This window comes from Pongo pygmaeus, chromosome 4, assembly GCF_028885625.2.
Source record: "Pongo pygmaeus isolate AG05252 chromosome 4, NHGRI_mPonPyg2-v2.0_pri, whole genome shotgun sequence".
Lineage (NCBI taxonomy): Eukaryota > Metazoa > Chordata > Mammalia > Primates > Hominidae > Pongo > Pongo pygmaeus.
In genome coordinates, this window is record NC_072377.2 from 178014049 (window position 1) to 178039656 (window position 25608).

At 44.3% G+C, this 25608-nt stretch overlaps 1 protein-coding gene and 1 non-coding gene across 2 annotated transcripts in view; both read left to right on the forward strand.

Moving 5' to 3' along the window:
• ATP6V0E1 (ATPase H+ transporting V0 subunit e1) overlaps positions 1-25501 on the forward strand; it is a 50137-nt gene extending 24636 nt beyond the window's left edge. The window contains exons 3-4 of the mRNA XM_054488742.2: positions 10687-10816; positions 25008-25501. Of these exons, the coding sequence (XP_054344717.1) occupies positions 10687-10780 (94 nt within the window). The 3' untranslated portion in view covers positions 10781-10816; positions 25008-25501. The remainder of the gene's footprint in view (positions 1-10686; positions 10817-25007) is intronic.
• Positions 11176-11376, forward strand: LOC129037695 (small nucleolar RNA SNORA74). Its single transcript, XR_008502923.1, has one exon. It is a non-coding gene; the product is annotated as a small nucleolar RNA SNORA74 (small nucleolar RNA).
• Positions 25502-25608: the final 107 nt, after the last annotated feature.

A 25608-nucleotide genomic window follows, 5' to 3' on the forward strand; every position in this document is an offset into this window, starting at 1 on the left:
GAAATAAAGTAATTCACTTGTTTATCACAGAGCACACGTTGAATTGCACTTCATTTGCCTAATGTTCAGAGCTGAGAGGCAATAAATTCGTGACTGAAACACACACTCCAAATGTCTTTGTCAGGGAGAGTCCTGTTCCTTTTTTTTTCCTCTTTTATCTTTTTCTTTTTTTTTTTTTTTTTTTTTTTTTTTTGAGACAGAGTCTTGCTCTGTCGCCCAGGCTGGAGTGCAGTGGCACAATCTCAGCTCACTGCAACCTCTGCCTCCCGGGTTCACGCCATTATCCTGCCTCAGCCTCCCAAGTAGCTGGGACTACAGGCCGCTGCCACCACGCCTGGCTAATTTTTTTGTATTTTTAGTAGAGATGGGGTTTCACTGTGTTAGCCAGGATGGTCTCGATCTCCTGACCTCGTGATCCGCCCGCCTTGGCCTCCCAAAGTGCTGGAATTACAGGCGTGAGCCACCACGCCTGGCCTTTTTTTTTTTTTTTTTTTTTTTTTGAGAGAGTCTTGCTCTGTCACCCAGGCTGGAGTGCAGTGGTGCAATCTGGGCTCACTGCAACCTCCGCCTCCCAGGTTCAAGCGATTCTCCTGCCTCAGCCTCTTGAGTAGCTGGGATTACAGGCACGTGCCACCATGCCTGGCCAATTTTTGTATTTTTAGTAGAGACGGGGTTTCACCATGTTGGTCAGGCTGTTCTCAAACTCCTGACCTCGTGATCTGCCTGCCTCGGCCTCCCAAAGTGCTGGAATTACAGGCGTGAGCCACCGTGCCCATCCTGGATAGCCACTTTGTTAAAGCCAGCTGTATCAGATAACATAATCTAACCATGGAGTGACTATTCTGTCAGATTCACTGAGTTTTATACAGGGTATGTATACTGAGTGGTGGGAACCTCGAGAGACTTGGAATCTGCCTGCCACAGAGTGGGTGGGTGGTCGCGGGAGAGGAAGTGGAGATGAGAATGACTCAGTGCTACATGAGAAACTCCTTTGTAAAGTAAATAGGTTGTAGTTCATTCTGTGGCTTGAATACATTTTTAGCTGTCTTACAAAGAAAGAGAAGAAATAACCAGTGTTTATTGAACATCTATTTGTCAGCCACTGCATAGAGCACTTTACTTATATTATCTCTTTAAATTGTAATTCCTTAAGGCAAGGATTATTATCACCATTTTACAACAGGAGACACTGGGCTTGGGGTTGTAAGGACATTTGCCTGGATTCAGTTCACCGATATTTAGTGTTGCTGGAATTAAAATCCGACTCTGTCTAATACCGAATCCCTTGTTTTCTAGGAGCATCTAATAATGTTGCTCCTCTTGAAAGTATTTTTATCATTCAGTTGAGATGAGAGGTCGTTTTAGTGGCGCTAGTGCAAATCACTTTCCTGCATTTCTGCTGTCTCTTAAGGAGCTCACCGACAGAGGTCACTGCTGTCATGGCCCTGGCTGGAGGGACAGTGGATCAGAAGAGAGGTCCTGGCCAGACTTCCCCATTCCAGCAGGGAAGCTGAGACTGCTCAATCTGTGTGTCACCGGGAAGTAACCTGTGCCTTTGTTCCCTGTTCTTATATCTGAATGTGGAACAGAAGAACAAAGCAGGGCTTGAGAGAGCTGAGTATAGTGGCGAGGACATAGTTTATGCTGGGAGAGTTCTGGTAACCAAGAGCTGAGCTCCTAAGAAGTGGCCAGGGAGCGTTTATAGTATGAAGGCACCCACGCATATCTCTACAAAAACATACTGTACTACTCTCCTTGGTTTATTTCTCACAGCTCATGAGTCCCTTTGGGTTGGCCCCTCAGCTAGCTCCTTTTCACATCCTCAGAGGTTGACATGGAACATGGCGCTGCTAAATGATTGTGGAATAAATGAAGAATCCCTAGGCTGCCTGATTTATCTTTTTTTTTTTGAGACAGGGTCTTGCTCTGTTGCCCAGGCTAGAGTGCAGTGGCGTGATCATAGCTCACGGCAGCTTTGACCTCCAGGGCTCGAGTGATTCCCACCTCAGCTTCCTGAGTAGCTGGGACTACAGGCATGTGCCATCAAGCCTGGCTAATTGAAAAAAAAAAAATTTTTTTTATGCAGACGGGGTCTCACCATGTTGCTCAGGCTGGTCTTAAACTCATAGGCTCAAGCAATCCACCTGCCTCAGCCTCCCAAAGTGTTGGAATTACAGACATGAGCCACCGCACCTGGCCTGTTTCATCTTTAATAGCCTATAGAAACAGCCTGGTATAATGGGACTCAGGAGTCCTGGATTCCCCGCTTCCAGCTTCCAGCTTCTCTCTTCACTAATTTGCTGTGGGGTATTAGTAAGTTCACTAGGACTTAATTTACTCATCTTTAAAATGCAGAACTTAGACTTGATCTCAGATCCATTCCAGCTCTGCAGTTCTCTGAAGACATTATTGCACCATAGCTGCCTTAATTGTTTGAATAATCTCAGATTGGTTATTAAGGCTGGCCCTCAGGTTATGAAGACATGCGGTACAGTTTGGGCAAACATGAAAGGTACATTTAGTTCCTTTTCTTGTATACATGAAGTAATAGATTCATTGGAATATGATCTCTTCCTCCATCCACTTCCATCAATTCAGAGTGGATTTTTTTTTCCCTTCCAGTTCTCTGCGTGTTTATCAGCTTTAAAGGGAAATTTTAAGTCAGGAGGTAGTCAGAGGGGCAGGCACAAAGCTCAGCGGGTTACGGGGGTAAATTCCTCTGTGAAATTTCAAATGAACCAGACTAGACTGTTTCCCAGGTAATTTTTTTTTTTTTTTTTTTTTTTTTTTTTTGAGTCTTGCTGTGTCACCCAAGCTGGAGTGCAGTGGCCCGATCTCGGCTCACTGCAACCTCTGCCTCCCAGGTTCAAGTGATTCTCCTGCCTCAGCCTCCCGAGTAGCCGGGACTACATCCATGTGCTACCGTGCCTGGCTAATTTTTATATTTTTAGTAGAGATGGTGTTTCCCCATATTGGCCAGGCTGGTCTTGGACTCCTGACCTCAGGTGATCTGCCCGCCTTGGCCTCTGGAGTTTTCTTGAACTGTGATTTCTTGTTTTTTTTCTTAAGTGGCATGTGTGTGTGTGTGTGTGTGTGTGTGTGTGTGTGTGTGTGTGTACACGCATATGTATGCATGTGTACTTTGATAACCATATATGGAAGAGTGAAATTGGACCCTTTCTGTCACCATATACAAAAGTCAACTCAGGATAGATTAAAGATTTAAACAAGGCCGGGCACGGTGGCTCACGCCTTTAATCCCAGCACTTTGGGAGGCCGAGGCGGGCGGATCACCTGAGGTTGGGAGTTTGAGACCAGCCTGACCAGTACGGAGAAACCCCGTCTCTACTAAAAATACAAAAAATTAGCTGGGCATGGTGGCACATGCCTGTAATCCCGGCTACTCAAGAGACTGAGGCAGGAGAATTGCTTGAACCTGGGAGATGAAGGTTGCAGTGAGCTGAGATTGCACGCCATTCCACTCCAGGCTGGGCAACAAGAGTGAAACTCCATCTCAAAAACAAAAAAAAAAAAAAGAAAAGATTTAAACATAAGACCTGAAATTATAAAACAACTAGAAGCAAACATAGGGACAACTCTTCAGAGCATTGGTCTAGGCAAAAGTTTTATGACTAAGACCTCAAAAGCACAGGCAACAGGCTGGGTGCAGTGGCTCACACCTGTAATCCCAGCACTTTGGAAGGTTGAGGTGGGAGGATCAGTTGAGCCCAGGAATTGGAGACCAGCTTAGGCAGCATAATGAGACCCTGTCTCTACAAAAAATTTTAAAAATTAGCCAAGCCTGGTGGCACGTGCATGTGGTCCAAGCTACTCAGGCGGCTGAGGTAGGAGGATCGCTTAAGTCCAGGAGCCTGGGAGATCAAGGCTGCAATGCGCTGTGATTGCGCCACTCCAGTCCAGCCTGGGCAACAGAGCAAGACACTTGTCTTAAAAAAAAAAAAAAAAAAGGCACAGGCAACAAAAACTAAAATAGACAAATGGGACTATATTAAACTAAAAAGCTCTGCACAGCAAAAGAAACAATCAATAGAATAAAAAGACAACTTATTGAATGGGAGAAAATATTTGCAAACTACCCATCTGACAGGGTACTAAGATCCAGAATATATAAGGACCTCAAACAACTTAACAGTTAAAAAAAAACAAATAATCCCATTGAGAAATGGACAAAGGACATGACTAGATATTTCTCAAAAGAAGACATTACAAATGGCCAGCAGTGCTCAATATTATTAATCACCAGGGAAATGCAAATCAAAACTACAATGAGATATCATCTCACTCCAGTTAGAATGGCTATTACTAAAAAGCCAAAATATGGCCGTGCATGGTGGCCCATGCCTATAATCCCAGCACTTTGGGAAGCCAAGGCAGGTGGATCATCTGAGATTAGGAGTTTGAGACCAGCCTGGCCAACCATGGTCAACATGGTGGAACCCCATCTCCACTAAGAATTAAAAAATTAGCTGTGTGTGGTGGTAGGTGTCTGTAATCCCAACTACTCCTGAGGTTGAGGCAGGAGAATCACTTGAACCCAGGAGGTGGAAGTTGCAGTGAGCCAAGATCATGCCACTGCACTCCAGCCTGGGCCGTAAAGGGAGACTCCATCTTAAAAAAAAAAAAAAAAAAAAAAAAGCCAAAAAATAACAGATGCCAGCAAGGATGCAGAGAAAAGGGAACTTTTATACAGTGTTAGTGGGAATGTAAATTAGTACAGCCAGTATAGAAAATGGTATGGAGATTTTTCAAAAAACTAAAAATAGAACTACCATGTGATCCAGCATTGCCGCTACTGGGTATTTATCCAGTGGTAGAGAAATCAGTATATATCAAAGGTATACCTGCATTCTCACATGCTGATCGCAGTGCTATTCACAGTAGCAGAGACAGAGAATCAATCTAAGTGTCCATCAACAGATAAATGCATGCAGAAAATGTGTTATATGTACACTATGGAATAGTATTCAGCCATAAAAAAAGAATGAAATCATGTCATTTGCAGCATCATGGGAGGAACTAGAGGCCATTATCTTAAGTGAAATAAGCCAAGTGCGGAAAGACAAATATCGCATGTTCTCACTTATATGTGGGAGCTAAAAAATTTGATGTCAAAGACATGGAGAATAGAATGATAGATATGAGAGACTGGGAAGGAAGGAAAGTTGTGGGAATAAAGAGTAGCACAATGGGTACAAACATGTGGGGTACCCATACAATGGGCACAAACATTAAACAGAGGAAATAAGTTCCTTCTATGTTTCATTGCAAAACAGGGTGACTATACTCAGCAACAGTACTTTGTGTATTTCATACTAACTGGAAGAGAGGACTTGAAATGATACCAACACAGAGAAATGGTAAATAAGAAGAAAAAAAAGTTTCTAAATACCGACCTGACCAAGAAAGGGGTCTTCATTCTTTCTTCTCAATATTCTTTAGCAAAGGCACCAAAGGCTTGTGTTGAACTTAATCAGTGCTCAGTGGATGGATTCTCATTATCTGAATTCTCCATTTAGATTTAGCTAAATTAATGCCTTCTGAAATGTTCTCAGTTAAAATATTCCAGAAGGTCACTTTTTGAAGTGGGAACAGTAATCTGATCTGATTCCTGGTCTGGGATCTACTGCTACCTAATTAGCATTGTGACCATAGGCCAATCAGACTCTCTCTGCCTGTTTCCTAGTACAAGAATTAAATGAAAGGTTATATGTGAAATTGTGATATTGTGAAATATAAATTTAGTCTTTGCCCCCGTTTCCTGGTATACAACTCCTAAAATCCTTAGAATCTCCAAAGTGACATGTGTCTTTGTATGCTAGTGATTGACTGATGATTGGCAGCCCCTTAGTAGCTCCAGGATGGGGTCTAATCACGAACCAAGGAAGGATTAGAGGGTTGGGACTTTCAGCCCCACAGCCCAACCATAGGGGAAGGGGGGGGGCTGAACCTTAAACTGATCACCAATCGCCAGTGATGTAATCAATCATGCCTACACAATGAAGCTTCCATAAAAACCCAAAAGGATTGGGTTCTGAGAGGTTCGGGAAAGCTGGAAGCTATTCCTGGAGGCTGGTGTTGAGCATAGGAACTTTGTGCCCCTTTCCATAGCTCACCCTGTCCATCCCTTCAGCAGTATCTTGTGTAGTATCTTTTGTTAGTTTGTTTGAGACCGTCTCACTCTGTCATCCAGGCTAAAGTGCAGTGGTGCGACCTTGGCTCACTGCAACCTCTGCCTCGCAGGTTCAAGTGATTCTTCTGCTTCACCCTCCCAAGTAGCTGGGACTACAGATGTGTGCCACCATGCCCAGCTGATTTTTGTATTTTTAGTAGAGACGGGTTTCACCATGTTGGCCAGGCTGATCTCGAACTCCTGGGCTCAAGTGATCCACCCGCCTTGGCCTCCCAGTGTCGAGATTACAGGCGTGAGCCACCATGCCCAGACTGTAGTATCTTTTATAGTAAACCAGAAAACGTGTTTCCCTGAGCTCCGCGAGCTGCTCTAGTAGATTAATTGAAACTAAGAAAGGTTAGAGCCTCCCCGATTTATAGCCAGTTGGTCAGAAGCACAGGTAGAACAACATGGGGCTTGCGATTGGCATCAGAAGTGAGGGGCAGTCTTGTGGAACCAAGCCCTCACCCTGTGAGATCTGATGCTACCTCCAGGCAGATAGTGTCAGGATTGAGTTGGAGGACACCCAGCTGGAGTCCGCTGCAGAATTGATTGTGTGCTTATTGGTGGGGAGAAATCCCCACACATTTGGCTGTAGCAGTCTCTTCTGTGTTGATTATTGTGGTGTGAAAGCAGAGGAAGAGAAGTCAATGTTTTTTCCACTCTCAGAAATAGCATCAGTATATTTTAAAAGTTCCCTGAGTGATTATAATTTGCAGCTGGAGAGGAGAACCACTCCGCTACAACATCCTACAAAGTGCTGGGAAGTGGTGTTTTCGTTCTGTGCTATATTCTTGGTAACAAAAGGAGATAGGGGCTAGTTTAAATTCTAATGGATTTTTTTAGTATTTCTAGGCATTGGCCAGTTGTCTCAGTCTCTTAAGAAAGTGTTTTTTCAGGCAGCTTGTATTGCCTGCCGGGATTGGGGAAGTCCTCGGTTAGTTTGGAATTTTCCATGACTCTTAGCTCTGCACCATTAGCGTCAACTGCAGTCACAGAGCTTTTCAGTGTGTCTGCCTGTGCTGTTCTCCTTTTTTTATAATGTCAGTTGGATGATATTGAACCTCAACTACAAGTCTTAGTGTTGTGTTTGTGTTTAATACCCTAGTTCTAAGGATGGATCAGAAAATCTCATCTGAATGAACTTTTTGTTTATTAAGTGAGTCAGCTTGAACTATCTGTTTTGGCCTGCTTTCCTCAGGTGTCATGTTTCCTGTCACAAAATCACCTTTTGTTTCTGTGGGCACAAGCTTCTAATGTGGTGCTGGCTAATTCTCCAGCAATCTCTCCATTGGTGATCAGAATCAGCCTTTTGATCCTCTGATTGGAAAAGCTCTAAAAATGACAGTAAATGAAAGAAAAAAGATCCACCCAGATAATGGCCTAGTTGGGGCTTGGCTAGTTCCCCGCTTATAGGGAAATTTAAAGTCCTGAAAGTGTAAAAGGAGACTGCTGTAGTGATATATCCACTTACCCTTAGAAAGTGATTCCCTGCCAGGCGTGGTGGCTCACGCCTGTACTCCCAGCACTTTGGGAGGCCGAGATGGGCGGATCACCTGAGATCAGGAGTGTGAGACCAGCCTGGCCAACATGGTGAAACCCCATCTCTACTAAAAATACAAAAATTAGCCGAGTGTGGTGGCAGGCGCCTGTAATCCCAACTACTTGGGAGGCTGAGGCAGGAGAATCACTTGAACCTGGGAGGCAGAGATTGCAGTGAGCCGAGATCGTGCCATCGCACTCCAGCCTGGGTGATGAGAGCGAGACTTTGTCTAAAAAAAAAAAAAAAAAAGCGATTCCTGGCCGGGTGCAGTGGCTCATGCCTGTAATCCCAGCACTTTGGGAGGCCAAGGTGGGCGGATCACAAGGTCAGGAGTTCGACACCAGCCCGGCCAACATAGTGAAACCTCGTCTCTACTAAAAATACAAAAATTAGCTGGGGATGGTGGCGCGTGCCTGTAATCCCAGCTACTCGGGAGGCTGAAGCAGGAGAATTGCTTGAACCCAGGAAGCGGAGGTTGTGGTGAGCTGAGATCGTGCCACTGCACTCCAGCCTGGACAACAGAACAAGACTCCTTCTCAAAAAAAAAAAAAAGAAAAGAAAAGAAAGTGATTCCCTAGATCCCAATGCACCCATGCAGAAAGGATAGCAGTATGTTACCAAATTTCACTCTCCCGGATTGGTAGTTGGAGGTTGGTTGGGCTTGTTTACCTTAACCCTGCCCTCCTGCCCACACCACAGCCCACCAGTGAAAGAAGTTCAAATTTATACACAGTTGACCTTTGAATAACGTGGAAGTTAGAGGTTCCGATCCCCTGCACAGTTGAAAATCCATTTATAACTTTCGAATTCCCCCAAGTTTAACTACTAATAGCCTACTGTTGATCAGGAGCTTTACCAATAACATAAACAGTCAATTAACACATAATTTGTATACGTATTATATCCTGTGTTCCTATAATAAAGGAAGGTAGAGAAAAGAAAATGTTAAGAAAATCATAAGGAAGAGAAAATATGTTTACTATTTTATTAAGTGGAAGTGGATGAGCATAAAGGTCTTCATCCTTGTTTTCTTCACACTGAGTAGGCTGAGGAGGAGGAAGAAGAGGGGTTGGTCCTGCTGTCTCAGGTGTGGTAGAGGCAGAAGAGGTGGAGGAGGTGGAAAGGGAGGTGGAGGCAGGACAGGCAGGCATATGAGCAGACCCAGGCATCCAAGTCGACCTGCATGGTTCAAACCCATGTTCAATGGTCAACTGGATTTTGAGTAGGAACTAAAGGCAGTGTGTATTCTGCTTCATTCCCCTGTCTGTCTTCCTCCTTTCCTGACAACCCTGTCGAAATAATGCCCCCCACAAGCCATTCTCTATTCCTTCTCCCTGCTTGATTTCCTTCATAACAGTTATCACCTGACATTCTGTTATGTAAGCTCTGTGAGGATAGTGACATTTCATTTTTCGCCATTGTATTTCTGAGGCCTAGAACCTAGTAGGTGCTCATTAAATATTTCTTTAGTAAGTGAAGAATGGTTTGAATACTCAGACATTTGCATTTTTTTTGTTCTTTGCTTTTGTCTGAGCTAAGTGATTCTCAAACTTTATTTGGCATATGAATTACCGTATCATATATAAGACCCTTTATACAGAACTTTGTGAGCAATATAAGAAAATTTTAAAGGTAAATCTATGCTATTTTTCTTTTCTTTTTTTAGAGACAGGGTCTCGCTCTGTTGCCCAGGCTGGAGTGCAGTGATGTAACTATAGCACTGCAGCCTTGAACTCCCAGGCTCAAGGGGTCCTCCCACCTCAGCCTCCTGGGTAGCTGTGACTACAAATGCAAGTCAGCAAACACAGTGAATTTTTAAAATTTTTTTATAAAGACAGGTTCCCACTGTGTTGCCCAGACTGGTCGTCAACTCCTGGCTTCGAGTGATCCTTATCCTCCCAAAGTGCGAGGATTTTAAGCATGAGCCACCACACCCAACCTATTTTTCACTTTTAACCCTGAAGTAGGCCGGGCGCGGTGGCTCACGTCTGTAATCCCAGCACTTTGGGAGGCCGAGGCGGGCGGATCACGAGGTCAGGAGATCGAGACCATCCTGGCTAACATGGTGAAACCCCATCTCTACTAAAAATACAAAAAATGAGCTGGGCACGGTGGCGGGCGCCTATAGTCCCAGCTACTCGGGAGGCTTGAGGCAGGAGAATGGGTGAACCCGGGAGGCGGAGCTTGCAGCGAGCCAAGATTGCGCCACTGCAGTCTGGCCTGGGCCATAGAGCGAGACTCCATCTCAAAAAAAAAAAAAACAAAAAAAAAACAACAACTCTGAAGTAAGATGTGACACCATTGTACTTCCTTTATAGTTAGTCTGTAATACAGAGGAATACCTCGTTATTTAGATTCTGAAGTAAACTGGGGAGAAGGTAAATGCCCACTCTGTTAAGTTCCACAGTAGGATGTGTTACATATTTTGGTGGTGATGGGGATTAGAAAAGGGGACCTTACATATTATACTCTAATTGGAAGATGATAAGCTGCAATCAAACCTTGCCTGTACCAGTAAAAATGGGTGTGTCATATAGGTTGTGGGTCTTAACATTTGGAGAATGGATAAAATAAGACAGATTTTCCCTGAGGTTGGAAGTTGTGATGATGATAAATTAAGATTAAGTGAAAACCCTTTGAAGCGAAGATATCATGAATTTAGGAAATCTTGGATACTTGGAAAGATAATCAGGTAATGAGAGAAAAGTTAGAGACTTACTGTGACAAGCCTCACTGCTTTGTGATAGGTCTCAAGATGAAGGCAGGCTACGTCCTGGGAAACATTTTGTTATCAGACATGCTGCTGTTAGCACAATGTATGTGGAAGGTTTGGTGTGAATGCAGTAGATTTAAGTTTTGCTAGTGTACTTTTTCCATGCTAATTGAAAATGGTCATGCTCCAACACGATTTCACCACTTTTTTGTTGTTGTTTCTCTCCCATCCTTCTTTTAGTTGGCTGATTGCAATTCTGGCCCAACTCAACCCTCTCTTTGGACCACAATTGAAAAATGAAACCATCTGGTATCTGAAGTATCATTGGCCTTGAGGAAGAAGGCATGCTCTACAGTGCTCAGTCTTTGAGGTGACTATGCTCGTGACCTTTCTTATCGGTATGGTCAGGCAGTCAGGGTTTGCCTTGACTTTTTCTCACATTTTATGGCCATTTTAACAATGACAAGGGCAAGCTGCTGAATGCAAACACGATCTGAAGAGCAGGAATAAAATTGGAACTTAAGCCTTACCTTACCTAAGTCTCAATAAGATTCTTTTTAGATTCTGCTATCACCCTGCTTTTTTAAGTAAATACGGTTTAATTTACAAAATTAAGCTTGCATGCACTCTTCCAGACGCAGATCAAAAAAGTAACTGTTTATACTTGGCATTGTGAGATCCAGCAACTTTAAAAAGTGGCTGGCAGATTTAAAATTGAGCAGGTTTCTTTCCAGCAGTAGTCAGCCATCCGGACAGAACCGTTCCTGTGATGGTGTTACACTGCTGGGAGAGGAATGTCTTGTCTTCATCCGGTTGCCTGTGCCACTGTTCTGGTGGCGTCTGGCACTGGTGCAAGACAGAGCTGTGCTTCCCCGAGAGTGTGCTAAGCATTCACTTTGGCTGCTTAGTTCTAGTCTGGGAGCAGACAGAGAAAACAAAATTAAGGTTTTTGAATGCTTTGGATGGAGAAAGGTGCCTGCGTTCGTTTGTTTTGTGTTGCTATAAAGGAATACATGAGACTGGGTAATTTATATTTGGCTCACAGTTCTGCAGGCTGTATAAACATGACACCCGCATCTGTTTGGCTTCTGGTGAGGCCTCAGGAGGTTTTTACTCATGGCAGAAAGCAAAAGGGGAGCAGCCATGTCATATGGCCAGAGAGGGAGCAAGAGAGAGAGAAGGAGGTGCCAGGCTCATTTAAACAAGCAGCTCTTGTGTGCACTAACAACTACTTCACGCTAGTCCATTTTCACGCTGCTGATAAAGACATACCCAAGACTGGGTAATTTATAAAGAAAGAGAGGTTTAATGGACTCACAGTTCCTCGTGGCTGGGGAGGCCTCACAATAATGGCGGAGGTTGAAAGGCAATTCTTACATGGTAGCAACAAGAGAGAATCAGAACCAAGCAAAAGGGGTCTCCCCTTATAAAACCATCAGATCTCGTGAGACTTATTCACTACCATGAGAACAGTATGGGGGAACCACCCCCATGATTCAGTTATCTCCCACCAGGTCCCTTCCACAACACGTGGGAATTATGGAAGCTACAATTCAAGATGAGATTTGGGTGGGGACACAGCCAAACCATATCAGGAGGGTACCAAGCCATTCATGAGGAATCCACCCCCATTATCCAAACACCTCCCACCAGGCCCCACCTCCATCATTGGGGATCACATTTCAACATGAGATTTGGAGGGGACATATAATCCAAATCATATCAGTGCCTTTTGAAAATCAGTCTTTGGTTGGGCGCAGTGCTCACGCCTGTAATCCCAGCACTTTGGGAGGCTGAGGCGGGTGGATCACAAGGTCACGAGATCAAGACCACAGTGAATCCCGTCTCTACTAAAAATACAAAAAATTAGCTGGGCGCAGTGGCGGGCGCCTGTAGTCCCAGCTACTCGGGAGGCTGAGGCAGTAGAGTGGCGTGAACCCAGGAGGCGGAGCTTGCAGTGAGCTGAGATCACGCCACTGCACTCCAGCCTGGCCGACAGAGCAAGAGTCTGTCTCAAAAAAAGGAAAATCAGTCTTAAGGCTGCAGTTTCTATTTGTCCTGAGGGTCAGAGAGGTTAGTAGTGGTATAGTGGAAAGATTTATTCACTGGCCGAGAGTCAGGAAACCTCTTATTTAATCTTCGTTGTTTTCATTATTTTGTTAAATGGAAGTTAGCTTTAAATGCCTTGACTAGATTTAGGTTCAACTTTTTTGGCTCTTTAGGTGTTACTGTAAACTGTGTATTGCCTCCCATCTGGAGAAACAGGATGTCTGGCTCTCCTATTTTTAGTAAGGCTGATGTGATCACTGGGTTCAGGTAATGACAGCCTGGTTCCTTCATTTGTAAAGTTCTTTTTATCAAGTGATTTTATCCATTGATGATCATAGCCTGAATTAATCATTTTAGTTGAAATGGCAAATGGTGATTTGCTGCTGCTGCTGTTTTTTTTTTTTTTTTAATTGAGACAGAATCTCACTCTTGTCACCTAGGCTGGAGTACAGTTGCACAATCACGGCTAACTGCAGCCTTGACCTCCCGGGATTAAGCGATCCTCCTGCCCCAGCCCCCCTAGTAGCTGGAATTACAGTCATGAGCCACCATACCCTAACTTTTTTGTTTTTGAAACAGAGTCTCTGTCTCCCAGCTGGAGTGCAGTGGCACCATCATGGCTCTCTGCAGCCTCACACTCCTGGCTCAAGTGATCCTCCTGCCTCAGCCTCCTGAGTAGCTGGGACTACAGGCACACACCACCATGCCTGGCTAATTTTTTAATATTTGATAGAGACAAGGTCTCACTATGTGATCCATGTTTTAGCTAATTTTTAAAATTTTATTTATTTTTTATAGAGAGAGAGGGTCTCTTTCTATGGCCCAGGCTGGAGTGCAGTGGTGTGATCATAGCTCACTGCTGCCTTGAATTCCTGGGCTCCAGAGATCGACCTGCCTCAGCCTCCCTAACAGCTGCAGGCACGCAGCACCACATGTGACTTTTTTTTTTTTTTTTTTTTTTTTTTTGGTAGAAACATCTCACCATCTTGCCTAAGTTGGTCTCAAACTCCTGGGCTCAAGTGATCCTCCCACTTTGGCCTTCCAGAGTGTTGGGATTATGGCCATCAGCCACCATGCCCGGCCGCAAATGATGATTTTTCCAGTTCTATTTTTTTTTATTTATTTATTTTGAGACAGAGTCTTGCTCTATCACCCAGTCTAGAGTGCAGTGGCACTATCTCAACTCACTGCAACCTCTGCCTCCTCAATTCAAGTGATTCTCCCGCCTCAGCCTCCCAAGTAGCTGGGACTACAGGTATGTGCTACCATACCCGGCTAATTTTTGGTTACTTTTAGTAGAGATGGGTTTTCACCATGTTGGCCAGGCTGGTCTCAAACTCCTGACCTCAGGTGATCCACCCACCTAGGCCTCCCAAAATGCTGGGATTACAGGCGTGAGCCACCATGCCTGTCCGATTTTTCAATTGTATTATTACCTCTGCATTTGATGAGCTGAAATGCTTCTATAAAGATAACTTTCCTGCCAGGCACAGTGGCTCATGCTTTGGGATGCTGAGGCAGGCAGATCACTTGAGCCCAGGAGTTCGAGACCAGCTTGGGCAATATTGTGAAACCTTGTCTCTACAAAAAATACAAAAATTAGCCAGGCAAGGTGGTGCACACTTGTAGTTCCAGCTATTCAGGAGGTTGAGGTGGGAGGAGCACTTGAGCCTGGGAGATGGAGGTTGTAGTGAGCCAAGATCGCACCACTGCACTCCAGCCTGGGTGACAAAGCAAGACTCTGTCTCAAAAAACAAACCAAAAAAAACTTTTCCTCATCAACAGGATGATCTAATAGACTTGAAATACAGATCATAGGGCCAAGCACGGTGGCTCACGCCTCTAATCCCAGCACTTTGGGAGGCCAAGGCGGGCGGGTCATGAGGTCAGGAGATCGAGACCATCATGGCTAACACGGTGAAACCCCTTCTCTGCTAACAATACAAAAAAAATTAGCCAGGCATGGTGGCGGGCGCCTGTAGTCCCAGCTACTCGGGAAGCTGAGGTAGGAGAATGGCATGAACCCAGGAGGTGGAGCTTGAAGTGAGCCGAGATCACGCCACTGCATTCCAGCCTGGGCGACAGAGCCAGACTCCGTCTCAAAAAAAAAAGAAATACAGATCATACAAAAATATGGGAAAAGCAGAATACAGGTTTAATTCTTTTAATTTTCATAGTAAGATGTTGGTGGCCAAGTTCTAGGGTATTCAATGAGATTTTTTTTTTTAATTTTAAATAATTACATTTTTTACCCTTTATATGGTTATGTTTTTTTGTTTTTGTGTTTTTGTTGTTGTTGTTGTTGTTGTCTAGGACTGCCTGTTTAGGATGGCTTCTATGTACTTTTGGTGTTAGTTTTTAGTAGTTTCCTTACTTTCTGGCAACATCAAGATGTCCAGGCCCCTCTTGTATATTTTCTGTCTGAGACTTAGATTTAGCTGTTCCTTGAATTGGTTTCTGAATTCCCCACTAAAAGGATGTCTGGTTTACTAATCAGTTCTCAGGCCTATTTGACCCTGGTTCTGTTCAGTGGAAATGGCATTTAAGAATCACGATCTGAGTGCTAGGTGCATTTGTTGCTGCCTGGGGTAATTAAGCATAATTGCTTCTAAGCCTTTTCAGTGGAAAGAACCAGGAAGTATGTATTTTTCAGAAGAAAAATAATCATAAGTTTACATTAGTATTTTCTCTTCAAATATAACATTACAGAGTTTTTATTTATTTGGTTTTTTTTGTGTGTGTGTGAGACGGAGTCTCGCTCTGACGCCAGGCTGGAGTGCAGTGGCGTGATCTCGGCTCACTGCAACCTCCGCCTCCTAGGTTCAAGCGATTCTCCTGCCTCAACCTCCCGAGTAGCTGGGATTACAGGTGTGTGCCACAACGCCTGGCTAATTTTTGTATTTTTAGTAGAGACAGGGTTTCACCATGTTGGTCAGGCTGGTCTCGAACTCTTGACCTCGTGATCCACCCACCTCGGCCTCCCAAAGTGCTAGGATTACAGGTGTGAGCCACTGTGCCTGGCCTTCTTTCTTTCTTTCTTTTTTTTTTTTTTTTTTTTAAAGACAGAGTCCTTCTCTGTTGCCAAGGCTGGAGTGCAGGGGCAGTATCTTGGCTCACTGAAACCTCCACCTCCCGGGTTCAGGTAATTCTGCCTAAGCCTCCTGAGTAGCTGGGACTACAGGCACATGCCACCATGCCCAGCTAATTTTTGTGTTTTTAGTAGAGATAGGGTTTCGCCATGTTTGCCAGGCTGGTCTCGAACTCCTGACCTCAAGTGATCTGCCTGTCTCAGCCTACCAAAGTGCTCGGATTACAGGTATCAGCCACCATGCCTGGCCTGAAAATCCTTGTTCCTTAATAACAGTAACTTTTATTATTCTACAATGTGTATAAAATACTTTTTTTTTTGGAGACAGGGTCTCTGTCACCCAGGCTGGAGTGCATCACCACAACCTCTGCCTCCTGGGCTCAAGTGATCCTCCTACCTCAGCCTTCTGAGTATCTGGGACTGTAGACACGTGACACCACACCTGGCTAATTTTTTGTATTTTTGGTAGAGACAGGGTTTCACCGTGTTGCCCAGGCTGCTCTCAAACTCCTGAGCTCGAGTGATCCAACTGCCTTGGCCTCCCAAAGTGCTGGGATTACAGGTGTGGGCCTCCATGCCCGGCGAAATACTTTCAAGATAACACCAGTATAACTAATAGATATGAGTTCATCAAGTGCTGTTTTCTGAGGTCACTTAAAATAACAGCTAGTACAATGGTATGTGCCTGTAATCCCAGCTGCTTGGTGGGGTGAGGCAGAAGGGTCTCTAGAGCCCAGAGTTTGAGACATGCCTCGGCAATATATCAAGACCTCATCTCAAATAATAATAATTTTTTTTTTTTCGAGACAGGGTCTCACTGTTGGTCAGGCTAGAGTGCAGTGGTGTGATGTTAGCTCACTGCAACCTCCACCTCCTGGCTCAAGAAATCCTCCCATCTCAGCATCCTGAGTAGGTAGGACTGCAGGTGTGTGCCACCATGCCTTGCAAATTTTTAAATTTTGTATGGAGACAGTGTTTCGCTGTGTTGCCCAGGCTGGTCTCAAACTCCTGGGCTCAAGTGATCCACCCGCTTTGGCCTCCCGAAGTGATGGGATTACAGGTGTGAGCCACTATGTCCGGCCTGTAATTATTATTTCCCCTGGCAGTTTTGTCACCAGTTTGATATACAATTAGACTAAGTTGTTTGTGTTCAATTTATTGTATTTTTTTCTGTTTTATATGCTGCTGTTTTTTGAATATATAAAACATCTCCAAAGTCAAATTATGAACAAGATATATTCAGAGAAACCTATCCTTTCACTGTTTCATATTTTGCAAAGATTAAGCAAATACATACATTTATTCATATATATACACACATATACACTGCTGTTACAGAAAAGATATCAGCTACATATACTATTCTGTACCTTGTTTTATTCACTGAACAATATATACTAGAGATTGCTGCATACTGGTGTATAGAGATGTTTCTCATCTCTTTATAGCCATTGATAATCCTTTTGGGTTATTTCTAGTCTTTTGCCATTACTGATAAAGCCACAGTGCCATCCTATGCATATGCCATTTTCTGTTTTTGCTGATGATCTTTAATGTAGCCTCCTTGAAAATGCAATCTCTGGTTTAAAGATATATATGATTTTTCTAGATACTGTTGCATTGTCTTCCATAGAGATTATACTGTTTTGCATTCCCATCAACAGTATATGAGTGGCCGGGCGCGGTGGCTCATGCCTGTAATCCCAGCACTTTGGGAGGCTGAGGCGGGTGGATCACAAAGTCAGGAGATCGAGACCATTCTGGCTAACACGGTGAAACCCCATCTCTACTAAAAAAAATACAAAAAAATTAGCTGGGTGTGGTGGCAGACGCCTGCAGTCCCAGCTACTTGGGAGGCTGAGGCAGGAGAATGGCATGAACCTGGGAGGCGGAGCTTGCAGTGAGCCGAGATTGCGCCACTGCGCTCCAGCCTGGGTGACACAGCGAGACTCCGTCTCAAAAAAAAAAAAAAAAAAAAAAAAAAAATAGCTGGGCGCGGTGGTTCATGCCTGTAATTCCAGCACTCTGGGAGGCTGAGGCGGGCGGATCACGAGGTCATGAGATCAAGACCATCCTGGCTAACACAGTGAAACCCTGTCTCTACTAAAAAAAAAATACAAAAAATGAGCCTGGCATGGTGGTGGGTGCCTGTAGTTACTCCGGAGGCTGAGGCAGGAGAATGGCGTGAACTCAGGAGGCAGAGCTTGCAGTGAGCCGAGATCATCGCACCACTGCATTCAAGCCTGGGTGACAGAAAGAGACTCCGTCTCAAAAAAAAAAAAAAGTATATGAGTTTCTGTTTTGCCACAACCTGAATTTTGCCAATTTAATTTCCCCTTAAATATATATATATTTTATATATGTTTATACATCCATGTGGGATTTTTTTTTGTTTTTGTTTTTGTTTTAATAGACAGGGTCTCACTCTGTTCCCCAAGCTGGTCTCAAACTCCTGGCCTCAAGCGATCCTCCCACCTTGGCCTCCCAAAGTGCTGGGATTACAGGCATGAGCCACTGTGCCTGGCAATAATACCAATTTTTTTTAACCTGCCTTTTTCATCAAGTTCTGTTTTCTACTCTTTATTTCAACTGTAGTGAGTGTTAGGTAAGGCTGTTGATTGGGGTTTAAAGCTGAGAACTTCAGGCCTTAGTTGGATCTGTTTCCAGCATTGTTTTTCACTTAACTTCGCTGAGTTTCATTTCCTTCCATGATAATGAGAGAATTGGGCCCTTTGACACTAAATAACACTGGGTGGGTGGATCCGAGACATTTTATCTGCTTATTCTTTTCACTCTCATGTCTCTGTCAACCTGATTGACAGATTCCTCATGTTTTCACTCTGGTCCACAGCACACACTCGGGCTGCTTGAAACCCCTTATACTAAAGATGGTTCTTTTAAAAGCAAAATGCCAGGAAGTAGGAGGGCAAGCCAGTCGATCCCTAATTATGAACATCATGTCATGCCTATTCTGCATTTAACAGAATTACAGTGGTATCGCAATCTGAGACTTTGGAGTTAACACATCAAGAGATCTAATCTCTGCCTAGCATTAGAACAGACAGACTTAAGACAGGATGACTTCACTTTTTGGATGGTAAAGTCAAAGGATTGAGCTTTGTTTAACGTTTTGAATTTTGAACTTTTACCTAATGGTGAGATGATAAAGGAGTTTAGAAAGTAGATTTGAGTCTGACCTCACCTGATAAGGAAAAATGTTTGATTTAGTACATAATTTCTTTTAAGAGGCCAGATTTGGAAAGTAGGTGTAAGCCAGACATGGTATTCAACAGAGAAAAATGAGGACCAGTTATGAAAGCTTTAGAATAATTTTATATAGATGAAATGGAATCAATCCAAAGAACACACCGTTAAATACATAGCTGATCTTTTGCTGCTTTAATCAATGTAATTGTCATGATTTTCTTTCCTGAATTGAAGAACCGAACCACAGCCTGATGAGAGGCTGAGTTACAGCACGTTATGTTTATTGGCTGCAAATAAACGTGTCCAGTACTCCTAAGAGCAGTGCTCACTCCATCCCTGGCTTTGCCAGCCTTGTCTGCTTCCCTTAGATTCCTGAGTGTGACTTCCTAAGATGTATGTGGGATTCTAACGTCAAGGTTGCTGTTTCTGTTGATGTTCACTTTCCTACAGCCTTGTGGGGTGTGCTGCTACCATGGAATCTCTTTGGAGGAGTGGCTTCGGCTTCAGACCCAGTATCCTGGAAGTTACTTGGTTTAGCACAGCATTGTTACCTGGTAGATGATCTGATATGGCTGACCATATCAGATCTATGTCTGAAGGCATAGAAATGCTATCTGTTTTATTATAAAGTCCGGGCCAGGAAAGAAATAGAGGATATTGATGATTAGGCCTCTGCCCTGTGGGAGCTGTTTTTCTATGCATTCCAAAAATACTTGAGTGCTTGTGAGGTGTATAGTACTGAAGTAGGGGAAGACTGGGCTCCAAAGGGGTTTGTGATCTGTTGGGATGTTGAATTAAGCCATACTTGGGAGAAGTTCAATAGTGCAAGGTGTTGTGTGGTTAAAAAGTAAATCTTTTACTCTGAGTACTCTGGCTGGGTATTCTGCTCTCATTTCAGACTCAGCCATGTCTCCATTTCAGTTCCCAATATCATAGTCTTCCTTGTCAGGGTCAGAACCTGTCACGTCACTTTTTTCTCCTCTTCCTCAAATCCATTTGCTCTCATTATGTCTCTTGTGTCCGCCCTTCCTTTCCATTCCTCCTTCAGGCACCCTGATTTCTGTCCCAACTTACTACAGCTCTGAATTATGGCAGGTGCTCCTCATCTGGTCTCCCTGGCTGTACCGTCATCTCTCTACAGAACACCACCCTGTTTATCTTCCTGGTGTAGCACTTCCTGAAATAGATCAGCTTGCCTCAGAAACTGTCAGTAGTTCTCTGGGGCCTGCAACAGGGTTTTTGGTTTTGTTTTGTTTTGCTTTTCTGTTTTGTTTTGTTTAACCTAAGGTCTCTGTAGAGAGTACATGCCCCTTGAAAAGCGATATAAAATGTTGTAAGCACACAACTTTTGCCAGGGTCACCAGCAGTCCCATGAGCCACAACAGATAAGAACGGCTAACCTGCAGGTCATGTCCAGCTCTGACTTGACTGTCAAGGCCTTCCCTCCCCAGTCTGCCTGCCTTCTCACTACTTTCCCCTCCAGGCCCTAGTGGTGTGGGCCCTTGTTCTTGGCCTCATTAGCTTTACTTGGTTTTTTCTGACTCTCACTACCCTACTACATTCATTAATTAGAAAACAACTTAGTAAATGCACTCTCCTGCGAAAATTCCTTCTGCTTTCTTGCCTCAGTTCACCCATTCTCTCTTAATTCTTTCTGATGCTTTCTCTTTCAGTGCCCAGCTGGCAAATCCTAGCACTTCCTTCCTTGGCTACTTTGTTTCAAAGTGATTTCTTTTCTTTCTAAACATATTTAGCTCTCCAGTTTTTGCCATTCATTTGGTACATTGCCTTGAATTGTTAAATACATGCTTAACTCCTTGTATTTAATCTCCTACAATATATAGCCTTACATATCATAGTAAAGAAGGAATTGTTTTGCAAATTTATCTAAAATTTTAAAAAAGATAAAAATTAAGCCTAATATATCATTTAAGAAGTATATTCACTTACTTTTCCCTGAACAGATTTCTTGGTTCTAGACTTAATATTTTTGTTATCTTCATTGTCAGTTTTTTGTGGGTTTTTTTTTGAGACAGAGTCTCACTCTGTTGCCCAGGCTGGAGTACAGTGGCATGATCTTGGCTTACTGCAAACTCTGTCTCCCAGGTTCAAGTGATTCTTGTGCCTCAGCCTCCCGAGTAGCTGGGATTACAGGAATGTGCCACCATACCCGGCTAATTTTTGTATTTTTAGTAGAGACGAGGTTTCACCATGTTTGCCAGGCTGGTCTTGAACTCCTGATCTCAGGTGATCCGCCCGCCTCCCAGAGTGCTGAGATTACAGGTGTGAGCCACTGCACCTGGCCCATTGGCAGGTTTTTGTTTGTTTGTTCGTTTGAGATGGAATCTCGCTCTGTCACCCAGGCTGGAGTGCAGTGGCGCAATCTTGGCTCATTGCAACATTGACCTCCCAGGTTCAAGTGATTCTCCTGCCTCAGCCTCCCGTATAGCTGGGACTACAGGCATGCACCACCACGCCTGGCTAATTTTTGTATTTATTTATTTATTTATTTGAGACGGAGTCTTGCTCTGTCGCCCAGACTGGAGTGCAGTGGTGCGATCTCCGCTCACTGTAATCTCTGCCTCCCGGGTTCACGCCATTCTCCTGCCTCAGGCTCCCAAGTAGCTGGGACTACAGGTGCCCGCCACCACGCCTGGCTAATTTTTTGTATTTTTAGTAGAGACGGAGTTTCACTGTGTTAGCCAGGATGGTCTGGATCTCCTGACCTCATGATCCACCCGCCTCGGCTTCCCAAAGTGCTGGGATTACAGGCGTGAGCCACCGTGCCCGGCCTAGTTTTTGTATTTTTTTTTTAGTAGAGATGGGGTACATCATGTTGGCCAGGCTGTTCTCGAACTCCTGACCTCAAGTGATCCACCCACCATGGCCTCCCAAAGTACTGAGATTACAGGCATGAGCCACCGCATCCAACCCTTTGTCAGTTTTATCTGATAGTAACCTTATGACTCTTTTTTTTTTTTTTGAGACAGAGTCACGGTCTGTCGCTCAGACTGGAGTGCAGTGGCGCAATCTCGGCTCACTGCAAGCTCCGCCTCCTGGGTTCACGCCATTCTCCTGCCTCAGCCTCCCAAGTAGCTGGGACTACAGGCGCCCGCCACCATGCCCGGCTAATTTTTTGTATTTTTAGTAGAGACGGGGTTTCACTGTGTTAGCCAGGATGGTCTCGATCTCCTGACTTTGTGATCCACCCACCTCTGCCTCCCAAAGTGCTGGGATTACAGGCGTGAGCCACCGCGCCTGGCCATGACTCCTTTATTTTGCAAAATGAGAACGTGGACCCTTTGATTAAGTTCTTAAGCCCCACCCCCAATCAGCTATTTCTTATCAAAGATGATAAGAATACAGGCTTCCTGGACGGGCAAGGTGGCTCACGCCTGTAATCCCAGCACTTTGGGAAGCCAAGGCACGCGGATCACAAGGTCAGGAGGTTGAGACCACCCTGGCTAACACAATGAAACCCCGTCTCTACTAAAAAATACAAAAAATTAGCCAGACATAGTGGTGGGTGCCTGTAGTCCCAGCTACTCAGGAGGCTGAGGCAGGAGAATGACGTGAACCTGGGAGGCAGGGCTTGCAGTGAGGGGAGATCGCGCCACTGCACTCCATCCAGCCTGGGCAAGAGAGCGAGACTCTGCCTCAAAAAAAAAAAAAAATGCTTCCTTAATTTACTCCAAAATCAGCCGGGCGCAGTGGCTCACACCTGTAATCCCAGCACTTGGGAGGCTGAGGTGGGCAGATTGCTCAAGCCCAGAATTTTGAGACCAGCCTGGGTAACATGGTGAAACCCCATCTCAACAACAACAACAAAAAATACAAAAATTAGCCAGGTGTGGTGGCACATGCCTGTAGTCCCAGCTACTTGGGAGGCTGAGATGGAAGGAACTTGAGCCCAGGAGGTGGTGGTTGCAGTGAGCCGTGATGGTGCCACTGCATTTACTCCAGCCTGGGTGGCAGAGCAAGACCCTGTCTCAAGAATAAATAAATAAATAAAAATAAAAATTTATTCCAAAATCAAACCACATGCCTTTGCCATGTAACATAATGCACATTTACTTTAATTTAATTTAATTTAATTAATTAATTTATTTATTTATTTATTTATTTTGAGACGGAGTCTTGCTCTGTCACTCAGGCTGGAGTGCAATGGTGTGATCTCAGCTCATTGCAACCTCCGCCTCCTGGGTTTCAAGCCATTCTCCTTGCCTTAGCCTCCCAGGTAGTTGGGACTACAGGCATGCACCACCACGCCTGGCTAATTTTTTTGTATTTTTAGTAGAGATGGGGTTTTACCATGCTGGCCAGGTTGATCTCGAACTCCTGACCTCAAGTGATCCGCCTGCCTCGGCCTCCCAAAGTGCTGGGATTACAGACGTGAGCCACTGTGCCCGGCCTACATTTATTTTAAACTGGTATCATTGATCTTGAGTGAAAACTATCCCCCATTTGTATATGGTTTTTCAAAAGTGAAGGCTTATTTTTCCCTTTTTTGATTGTTTCTTTGTCACAAAATGCCTGTACTATGAAGAAGTCTAATCAGTGTGCTCTTCATGGAAAATTAACAGACAAACCATATATATTCACTACTTCAGTATTCTCAGATAAAATTTATTTTATTGGCTGGGTGTGATGGCTCATGCCTGTAATCCCAGAACTTTGGGAAGCCAAGGCAAGAAGAAACCTGAGCCCAGGAGTTTGAGACCAGCCTGGGCAATATAGCAAGACCCCATTTCTATGAAAAATTTAAAAATTAGCCGGGCATGATGGCGTGGGCCTATAGTCCCAGCTACTTGGGAGGCTGAGGCAGGAAGATTGCTTGAGTCCAGAAGGTTGAGGCTGCGGTGAGCTGTGTTTGTGGCCATTACACTCCCGGGTGGGTGAGAGAGCGAGACTGTCTGAAAAAAATATTATTTATTGATTAGAGACAGGGTCAGGCTCTGTCACTTAGGCTGGGGTGCAGAATGGCATGATCATAGCTCACTGTAACCTCAAACTCCTGGGCTCTAGTGATGCTCCCGCCTCAGCCTCTGGAGTAGCTGGGACTACTGGTGTGTGTCATCATGCTGTAGAGAGTCTTCGCTATGTTGCCCAGGCTGGCCTCAGGCGATCTTCCCGCCTTGGCGTCCCAAAGTGCTTGGATTACAGGTGTGAGCCACCACGCCTGGCCTGAATTTTTAATCTGCCTGGTACTGATACTTGTACAAAGAGGCTGTTCTGCTGGCCTAAGGAAGAGAACAGAAAATTATTCCTAGATTAAGTGAAAGATATTATGAGGCTTTCACACTACTACAAGAAACAAGTAGCTCTGGTAATTACCACTCTGTGGCCTGATGTTGTTTTCCTGGTACATTGTAAATATAGTCTGTTTAGGGCATGATGGCTCATGCCTGTAATCCCAGCACTTTGGGAGGCGAGGGTGGGCAGAACGCTTGAGCCCAGGAGTTAGAGTCCAACATGGGCAGCATGATGAAACCCTGTCTCTGCAAAAAAATATAAAAATTAGCCAAATGTGTTGGCGTGCACCTGTAGTTCCAGCTACTTGGGAGGCTGAGATGGGAGGATCATTTGGGCTCCGGAGATTGAGGCTGCAGTGAGCCGAGATCACGCCACTGCACTCCAGCCTGGATGGCAGAGCAAGACCCTGTGTCCAAAAAAAAACAAAAACAAAACAAAACAAAAGATGGTGTTGAATTTAAGCTGCTAGAAAAAGAAAAGTGTCATTTGTCACCTACACTCGAGATAGCCAGAACGGGGAGCAAGCTAGAGGGCAGCCTCCAGTACAAGACCAATGCAAGGAGCCCGTTCCCCAGGAACCTGGCCCCAGAGCAGAGTTCGCCATGCCTGTGGAACCTCCCCTCCATGCTATAAGAGGGAAGGGAAAAATACAGACTCTTGAAACTGCGGTGAATTCATTAGATTCCAGCACCATCAATCTCAGTCAGCTTCATTCTTCCTGCTTTCTGTAACATAGAGTGTTACTTGTGCTCCTCATTTCAGCAGTGTCCTTGGTTACTGGATCTTTTGCCACAGCCCTGCAAAACCTGGCCAAACTTGCACCAAGTTGATTATCCTGTGTTTCATATTTTGTTGAGCATCTGTGCATTTTAAAGTGTTGGCTTGGTTAACTTTCTCGATGTTAACTTTTTGCCTTCCTGAGGAATGTATGAGGACTAGTTACCAGAATGGTTTTGTTTTGCAGGTGGCGAGAAGAGAATGCTTTCTAGATGCAAAATCACCTCGAAACCAGACCACTTTTCTTGACTTGCCTGTTTTGGCCATCAACTGCCTTAAACGTTAACAGCACATTTGAATGCCTTATTCTACAATGCAGCGTGTTTTCCTTTGCCTTTTTTGCACTTTGGTGAATTACGTGCCTACATAACCTGAACTGTGCCGACTCCACAAAACGATTATGTACTCTTCTGAAATAGAAGATGCTGTTCTTCTGAGAGATACGCTACTCTCTCCTTGGAATCTGTGGATTTGAAGATGGCTCCTGCCTTCTCATGTGGGAATCAGTGAAGTGTTTAGAAACTGCTGCAAGACAAACAAGACTCCAGTGGGGTGGTCAGTAGGAGAGCACGTTCAGAGGGAAGAGCCATCTCAACAGAATCGCACCAAACTGTACTTTCAGGATGAATTTCTTATTTCTGCCATCTTTTGGAATAAATATTTTTCTCCTTTCTATGGAAATCTGGGCTCGGTGTTTGTAAAGTTCATTTTTATAAGCTTTTCTATTGCTACATAATGCCTTTTTAAAAAATGATTTTTAGTCTAAACTTAGGTTGAGTATATAAACC